This window comes from Drosophila willistoni (assembly GCF_018902025.1).
Source record: "Drosophila willistoni isolate 14030-0811.24 chromosome XL unlocalized genomic scaffold, UCI_dwil_1.1 Seg141, whole genome shotgun sequence".
Taxonomy (NCBI): Eukaryota; Metazoa; Arthropoda; class Insecta; order Diptera; family Drosophilidae; genus Drosophila; species Drosophila willistoni.
This window is the reverse complement of record NW_025814052.1, coordinates 6,871,715-6,881,282: the sequence shown is the minus strand read 5'-3', so window position 1 is coordinate 6,881,282 and position 9,568 is coordinate 6,871,715. Positions and strand designations below refer to the sequence as shown.

General features: G+C 40.1%; 1 protein-coding gene across 1 annotated transcript; it reads left to right on the top strand.

Annotated features, from left to right (window-relative positions):
* The first annotated feature begins 3,307 nt into the window (after positions 1-3,307).
* Positions 3,308-8,977, top strand: LOC6648484 (uncharacterized protein CG7065). Its single transcript, XM_023179150.2, has 3 exons — positions 3,308-3,622; positions 3,726-5,871; positions 6,956-8,977. Exons 2-3 carry the CDS (start codon positions 3,771-3,773, stop codon positions 8,770-8,772), a joined length of 3,918 nt encoding a protein of 1,305 aa, XP_023034918.1. The 5' UTR covers positions 3,308-3,622; positions 3,726-3,770; the 3' UTR covers positions 8,773-8,977.
* The last annotated feature ends 591 nt before the right edge of the window (positions 8,978-9,568 follow it).

Sequence of the window (9,568 nt, the reverse complement as noted above, 5' to 3'; positions counted from 1 at the left end):
CATTTTACGGATGAAGTAAGTGGGATAAATCTCAGTAAAAAGTTACTTTTTGCCATGGAATGAAAAAACTAATTTTTTTTCCTTTCACTACCCCGAAAATATATGTATGTAGTTAGGAAACATTCCAAATGGCATCCACCCAACACACAATGGTTTCGGTTTGGAAGATGGACTTTTGATTAACGCCCTATTTAATGCGTTTTTAAAATCGCTAAACGAATGCAGCATGGAGAAACTATGTACATATATTTAATTTAAGTAAGTAACTAGTAACTTAACTGCTGACCAATGGGTTCTTCCGGCAGCGGGACCCTTCTCCTCATTGTCCGCCTTGGCCAGCCACGCTCGGGGTAGGAAAACGCAAATGGGGAACATTGTGAAAGGCATCCGGTCGACAGATTGAATGGAATTAAATCGTATTTAATATGCAGGCTTAGGTTACTCGACTCGATTCTCATTAAGAAATTTAAAAATTTCTTCAAAAAGAAAAACTTTTTTTGCCAAATAATTAATGGGAATCTGTGTGATGTTGATGAGGGAAGACGTGGACGGGGGGGATTGGTTGAGAATGCTGCAACAGCATTTCATTGATGCTTTTTCTGGCTTCTGTCACATGCTCCACAAAAATATATATATTTTTCGTCGAAAGTACCAAAGCAGATTGTCTGCAACCCATTTCACCCCACCCCACCCCCCCACTCACTCGATGGTATAGTCATTCTTTTCCCCTTTTTAAATGAAAATAGAGCAATTTGCATTATTCGCATTCGCCTTTTAATGAATTGCACACAAGTTGCCAAGAAATATTTGCAAGAAGTGAATGCGAATACGGTGTAGAGAAAGTCAGAAGAGGCCAAGAAGAAGGGGTGTGTCTCTGTGTGTCTGTCTGCCTCCCCTTCACTCCCCACCTCCCCAGCTCATGTCGGCCCATCCATCGGAAAGAATGCTTCGTCCTAGCTCATCCGCATCTTCATTCAAAGAAAATGTAAAATAGCTAACGAAACTGAAACTAAAACTAAAAACAAAAAATATGGTCCAAAAACTAGGGAGGAACGAGTGAGAGAGAGAGGGGGGGGGGGGGGGGAGGGGACTGAAAATTAAAATCTCAACAGCTGGGCTGATTTGCAATTTTTCGTTGTCAAAAAATATGAAAGGAAAAAAAGGAAAACTAACTCGATGGCCCATAACTTATGTCATCAGGTTCATTAAAATGTGAGGCATTTGTCAGGTCCAGGCTTATGTTTCGGTTGATACACATACAAGTGTACATATGTATGTATGTACATATGGTCAGAATTGGAGTCACTTTTATTATCATTAGGCCATCGTGTAGCCGATTAGACTTGTGTGATTACAGGGGCGAATGTCCCATCATATTTAATGGGCTGACAATTCTCTCTCACATACAAAAAAAAGGTGATCAACTTGGAGGGATTCGGCAAAATCTAAGCAATTTCCTTCCCCCCATGTTTCAGCAAACACATTTTGCCATCTATGTATGCTTGAGTCTTGTTTGTCGGTCCGCCTTCAAATCCGGCCCTGCATAATGTACTTATACAATGTTATACCATGCATTCATGTATGGGTTGAAATGGTATATAAAAGATGCCTAAAAGTGTGTACTTCTACTATTTCAACTATCATAATCAAGGTTGGCACACTGATATTTCTGATCAATATCTATCGGCCCACTAAAATTCTTAAAAATTTAACTTAAACTGACAATAGTTGGCCGAAGTTGGACACTGGGATCGCCATTTCACTCGGTGCATGGTATTCGAAAGTCGTCACCATGACTTTCTAAACTGACGGTGGTGATGCTGGTGGTGGTGGTGATTCTGAGAGATGCGCTTCCTTGGTGACATTTGTCTGTGCCCGCGACTGCGGCTGTCGCTGTGGCTGAGTGCGAATGCACATCTGTGCAGATGGTTGGTGGATATGTACATATAGCCAACCCTCTAGGGGCTGTCTAACATTGCTGTGGTAATGGCATTTAATGCCTTACAAACCAACCAAAAATTTGATTTATGTAAGCCAAGTGGCTTAGGCTCAAGTGGAAAGCCATTTTCGACAACAAAGACTCTTAATGTGGGATATCTATGCGTATTGGTCAATCGATTGATTTCTCATCAAATAGTGGAAAACATTGATAGACTTAGAAATCCAATAATGCCCTGACAACAAGTAACAATGAATCAAAATAACAAAGGAAAACTATATATTTTATGCAATTATTTACCTTCTTTTTGCCGCATCGCAGATGATAGAATCATTTCAAATATGTATGCATAATATACCTTGATTGGTGTAAGATTCTTGGTCATCCATGAATTTTTTTTGACAAAAATATGTATAATGGCTTTTTTTCAGAATTTTTAAACCAAAATTTTTACCGCCTTACAGACTGAAAAACATTCTGAAGAAATCTAAACATCTATTTAAACAGAATTTTTTTTTTCCAGTCTGTATGTCTAAAATTTTGAACTGATTTCAAACATATACGTATTTGTATATAAGTTAATTAAATCGCAATTTAGCATATTTTAAAATGCCATTAAACACTCGGATAATTAAAAATAAAAATTGATGTCAGTATTATGATTTTTTGCGAAAATGGGCCAAAAATTTAGTTATTGAACTTATAAATAAGTTAATGAATTTTTCAAATACTCAAAAAATTTAATAAATTAGAGCTTTATGAAATTAAGGTTTATTGAAATATTTTGCTGTTCTTCAGCATTTTGGTATTTTCTGAAATGATAACTTAATAATTAGGGTGACTAAAAATCCAATTTAAAACTAACCCAAAGAGCATAAAATTCACTTTTTAATATCGGTTAAAATTATATTATTATATTATATTTGGCTAATCCGGCACTCATCTTATGAACTGGAATTTGTTATTATTATTGTTAAAGTAAAGGATATAGTTGTAAACTATCAACCTAACTATATTTAAGAAGCACTGGCATTTAAGGCCTTCGGCTTAGACGAAAATTACATCCATACACTAGCCTGGAATTCGAACCCGGATCCTCGTTGTTTAGTTGACTAAATGACTGGGTCACTTAGACAACTCATCTACCGAGGACTGCAACTGGAATTTGTATTTATTTAATTGTAGTGCAACGGTTTTTTATCCTCTTGTCCGTTAAATTCGAAACGATCTAGTTCTATAGCGTACTTTTAGGTACTTGTTATCGACATTATCGGAGCAAAGCTATCGCTATCGACGTTATTTAACACTAATTTCTGTGAATGGTTCGATATCTTTTTTGTTTATCGATTGCTTGCCTTGTCTAACACTGCCTCTTTTTTGCCTTTGCCTTTCAACGCAGGAAAAATTCAGGCACTAAGCAAAAAAAAAACAAAAAATTGAATTTGTGGCAGCCTGTGCGTGGAAAAAAATTGGGTAATTGTAATTTTGAAGTTTCTTTAAGGCATTGGGCAATTCCACGAGCCCCATAGTCCAACTGGATCGAATACCGCTATTGCAATTGTTCGCGTCTTGCAGAAACAAAAAAAAAATAAATAAATTGTGAGGAAATAAAATCTAACAAACGTCAACAAAAAGTGACAAAAAAAAAAAGAGAAAAAAGGAAAACATTTAATGAAACAAATGGTAAGTACCATGATGTTTGTTTGTCCTTAGTTTAGTTGCTCGCTTGATGATTGTGTATATACATTATAAATTATATATGTATGTATCCATCGTTCGCCATCAGATCTAGAGTTTACCTTCTCTCTCACTCGCACTCGCATTGTCCGACATGAGCTTTCTGCCGGATGAGCCCCTTCCGCCCGGGTTCGAAATGGAGGACATTTCTCGCCCAGCGATAATTGAAAGTAAAATTGATTCCTACAAGGATGGCCCTCTGATCGGTATCGAATATGTTGTGGAATTGCATGACGCAGATCAATCCCGTCCAGATTACTTTTGTGTCCTTTGCAATACATGCAACGACAGTTCCTCCATCTTTAACCATTGGACCTCGTTCGCCCATCGCAACAAATACTTACAAAAGCATTTCAAAAAGGCCTACGATCTGCTCCATGTTCTGAAGCGAGGCAGCGCCAACAGTGGGCAGCTAATCGTTGGTTTGGAAAATCTAACACAATTGATTGAAGCGCATTTTGGCCGACGGCTGAACATATTGGTTGCCCCCAATGAAGATTTTCGTCGTTTTCGTGCAAAGATTTGTGCCGAAGTGAGAGAGAAATATCATCCGGATGAATCCAATGGACCAGATTTTACGAAGGAGGCACGAAAAGTTGTGCAAGATTTGAAATCCGAAGATACACCAAAGCCTGAACGGGAGCGGGAAACTGGTGATGTGATAGCACTCGATGCCATTTCAAGTGATGATGAGAGCAGCTTTGGTCCAACCGGTCCATCTGGCGAAGAAGCAGGTGCCGTCAATAAAACGCTGACCAAAAATTCACGCAAGCCGGTCTATCGGGCTCTTAATCGTTCCCCACCGAATCCGATTCAAAAATCAGTGCCCACTCCAAAGGAGCTGTCCATGCAGGCATCACACATAGCTCAGGAGCGTTACAAGTGGGAGAAGTTCCGTTGCATGCTCGAATTGCAACTAAAGCAGCTATGTGAAGAGACCGAAACGTATGAGTTCAATCCAGAGAAGCATCCAGACTATCCAGATGAATGGAAACAGTTCTGGAATCGTCGCTACAAACAGTTGCAGGAAGAAAAGAAATGCGATCCGAATCGTTATGATTACAAGTCAGAGTGGATTCCATACTGGAAGGATCGTCGCATTGAGCTATTTAATATTGCGGTGAATAAAATCAAAAAGGATCTTAAAGATAGATTTAAGCTAGGCGACGAGGACGAGGAAAAAACCACGGAGTTAATGGAACGCTATAAGATACGCGTCTCTAGTCCCCTTGTTATGTCATCAAGTGGATCTAGTGGTGGCCCTGGATCCGCTGGCATTGGCATTCGTCGCAAACCCAATTTTCGTAGTAATCGTCCGCAATTATCGGACACGGTCATCGATATTAGCGACGATGAGCAACCGCCGTCAATCCCTATACAAGGACGCCGTCAAAATCGTTCAAATTACGCCAGATCACGTACCAAGTCTCTGTCGCCAAAACGTGGCGGCCCACCTGGACGTCCTCGTGGTCGCAGATCCCGTAGTCGTTCACCATTGCCGCCAAGCCGACGTGAATATCGGGATCGCCGATCCCCATCATTGTCACCTCGTCGTTCCTCACGTTCCCCTGTATATGCGCGTCATCGTGGAGATCGTGTGGATCGTGGCCCAGGGCGTCATTCTCGTGAGCGTCGCGACGACTATCCTGAGCGAGATCGTCGAAGCGATGAGCGTGATTTTTATCGTTCATCGCGAAGCTACGATCAACGGGAAACATTTCGTGTGCTGGACTCTCGCTTATATCCTGAATACAGCCAGTCACAGGGAAAATCTGCTTCCCCGGGAGCCCCGGGAGGCAAGGACGGTGCCGCCAAGCCAGAGGGAGCTAGCAACAAGGATCCAGCTGGCAAAGGTAAAGCCACATCAACTGAACCCGAGCCCCCGTTGGTCGAAGAAGGTCCACTTACGGTTGTCAGTGTCTTGCGCATGCTAGCGGCTGTTGAGGAACATCTTGGCAGCCTAGGACCCAAGGCTCTCAATTTACTGAGCAAAGCTCTTGCCATGGAAATAGTTCAACCAAATGCTGCCGATGACTTGTTACTAAACGAGGATAACTGTGTTTTTCTTGAGACCACCAAGGAGAAACTGAAGGGTATACTTATCGCTGAAGTCCTTGATGATCCGCAAAAAGTTCGCGTTGTGAAAAAATTGATCACCAACATAGCTGCCATCGTTTTTCAGGTCACCTCGCGAGGTAAGTTTGAATTTTTTTCCTGTTTTATCGTTGGTTTTTTTTTTGTTTTTTTTTTTTACCTCCTTTTTTCCAACGGTAAGTAAGAGTAGTAAGAAATTAAAATCCTTTCTTAGTACCCGTGCGCAAGTAAGGAAATTCCCGAATTAAGATATTTTTATTTAAATTAACAATTAATGAACGAGTAAACAAGTTATCGAGTGAGTTGTAACGAGTGACGAGTTCAATTTGAAAAGTTTCGTTAATTTTCTATCGATTCGTTAAGTAAAGCGAACAAGTGACAAGTTTTGATCGAAAGTTTTGGTTCTTACGTAACGAGTGACGAGTTTGAAAGTTTAGTTCTTTCTGTCCATTGGATAATTGAATTCTTGAAATAACTTTTACTACCACTACTAACAATTTAGATTAATATTTAACATAATAGATGATAATATCGTTCGCTAATTATCGAGATTGCGTTAATTAAATAAACTTATTTCTTAATTTTAAACTATATTAAATTTGAGATAAGTTTTATTGTTGATTAAGTTATTATTATTATGCAACGCGCAGTTGGGAGGTTCGCAGAAGTCTTTTATTAAGATTTTTCGATCTTTGTTGATCTGTCGAGGGGTGCTTAAAATCGTTGTTCGTTTCTTGTTCATTCTATTGAGTTTTTTCTTCTTGTCGTTGTTGTTGTTATTGTTGTTTGATTAGAGTGCCAAAAAAAATAAAAAAAATAATAATAAACAAAGGATTCTGAGAAAAATTCTGTTAAACAGTGCGTTCAAAAGTGCTCAAAAAACCCGTGTTTTCTCTCGCCCCCGATGTCCTTAATATCATGTGCTCGTCCAGCCACACATACATACATAAGTATAAGTACCAATGATATATACATATAATATAAATATGAATAATTCTTTAGTTATACATTTTGTTTGTTTTTTTTATGAGACCCACCCCCCAACCCAATATTAGAAGTAAGAATATTGAGAATTTGTAAACTATTTTGAAACCTACTTAATTATATTTGGATTTCGTATTTTGTTTTTTTTTTTCCCCCCCTCCCTCCATATATTTGTTTATTGCTTAAATATATGGTGTTTAGGTTCCGCCACTGGGTCAGCCGAGGCGACCCGTGTTGCCGAGCAGGACACTCAGAAGATTAAGAAGACTACACGGGATTATCAATTGCCTTTCGATAGAAATATTGTGTCCACCAAAGTGGCCAGTGCCTTGGTCCTGAAGGGTTATACGACTGTCACTACCGAGGATATGACAAAATTGTTGCATTTCTTGACACTCTTGGTGAAATTGGACAAAACGGACATTGAGCAGCATCAGGGTAATGGTCTAACCTTCCAGGATGTCAAAATTAAATTAGGCTTAGAGCCGGCAACGATAGCAACAATAAAGCAGCCAATGGTGGTTGGTGCTTCTGTCAGTGGCATTAGCAACGTCATCAGCAGCAGCAGCAGCAGCAGCAGCAACAACAAGAACACACACAACGCCGCAGCTCCCAAGAAGCCATCGAGTGGCGATAAATCTTTTATGGGCATTGATCTGGATGAGCTAATGAAGGAGGTGGAACATCAATTGAATCGCGAATCAGTTGATATAATACCCACTAAGAATGATCAAGGATCCAGCAAGAATCCAGTGACTGCAGCTGCTGCTACCTCAAGTGGCGGCAGCAATGGCATGGAATTGCTTACCGATTCCGATTTACAGACACTATTGCAGAATTTCAAATTCCTATCCACCGATGAGCAGGTGCATTTAATTAGCCATTTGCGTAATCTCGAAGTGCAGGAACCGGTGCGTGTGCGCCGTCTGCGTAAATATGTGAATCTTGGTGATATAGGCGGTGATAATGAACCGTGTAGTGATATACTATCACGTATGGTAACCCACGAAGATAACTCCAGCACCAATAACAATCCAAAGGCGAAAGCAGCACCACCATCGCGTGGCAGCAACAACATGGCTACTTTGTCAACGTTGATGGGGGGCAGACGCCACCGAAGCTCCGGCGATCTGGAGTTACCACCCACATTGATGGCCAAGCAAGTGCGACGTGATGTGGCTGGAACACGCAGTTCACCCAATTTTGCGCTCGACGATGAAGAGGACGATGATTACAATTTTGATGATTTGGTTATGAAGGCAGCTGGCGATTCAAATGGCGATAAGAGCAACATCAATAGTAAGAAGAATTCTGTACCAAAAATTGTGCCAGTTGAATCATCACCGAATGCATTAACCTTCAAGCCGGCAGCTGTGTCGTCATCATCCTCAGTGCCGTCATCGAAGATTTTGCTGAAAGAAACGGAAAGTATTATTGCTAATCTAATGGATACATTAAGCAATAATAGCAGTCAATCCTTGAAGAATCAGCAGCAGCATAATAATGATCGTGGAACGGGTTCAAATTATGGACAGCCACGTTCTCAGCAGCAACAACAACAACAACAACAACAAGTGCGTGTGCAGCAGCCGCTGCAACGTTCTCAGCAATCGCCGTCAAATCCTTCTTCATTTGGGGCGGGAGGCGGAGCAGCCCCAAGACTGACCAACACAGCACCAAATAATAATAACAACAATCCAAACTCGGCTGGTCGCAATTATCCGCAAAATGTAAATGCCAGCACTGGGCCACTTCCGCAGGGACCACCATATCCAGGACCCTATGGTGGTGGTGGTGGTGGATATGATAACAATGCCTATGGTGGTAATCCAAATATGGGTCAACAGAATTATCCACCTGGACCCTATGGCGGCGGTGGCAATCAAATGAATCATCCCTGGGGCAACAATGGACCTCCCCAACCGCCGCCATACAACATGCCGCAGAATTATATGCCACAACAGCAGCAACCGCAGCAGCCGCATTTTAACAACATGTTCCATCCTCCGCGTCATTAAAGCAGCTGATTCGAAAGAGAGGGAGATAGAGACATAAACACACACACACACTCATAAACACAAGGGGAGAAAAAGGGAGAAAGGGATATTTTTATCTCTCTCAAATTCACTTTGAATATTTTTTTTTCAGTTTTTTAGTTTCCTTCTCCTCATTTGGAACAGGAACTTAATCTCAAAAAAATAAAGAAAATGAAATATACAAAAATTATGTTAATAATACACACACACACACAAACATAGAGTACACATCGAAAATTGTTTAACTTTTATAATGTAATTACTTATATTAAATTGGTTTTTCAGTCAATATGTGCCACAAACCATACAGAACATATACCATGTATATTTTTGTTAATTACAAGTGTTAAATATTTCAATTTACCGAAAGAAAAAAACCCTCAACGAAGAAGGTCAACAAAATGTCCAACGTCTCTAAAGGTGGAAGCGGGTGGATGGGAGACTACGAAAAGAGACTGCTCAGTACAAAAAGTTCGGTTGAAATCTACAATCTAAATGTGTTCAAATTATCTAGATTTAGTTTAAGGCAAACAATTTAACCGAAACCAAAAGCAGTTTTGTTTTGGATTTAGTCTCCTTCTCGCCGCCGCCGGCCGACTTACACATTCTTCGCATGCTAAATAAAGAAATTGTGATTTTACTAACGGGTATCTCGCAGTCGGTTTTTGGGTATATGAAATTTTTGAAATATAACTTCTTTTTTTTCTTATGTAAATAATTAACGTGTAACTTTTTTTGTTTTGTTTTTCTTGCAAAAAGGAAATAAATAAAATAATGC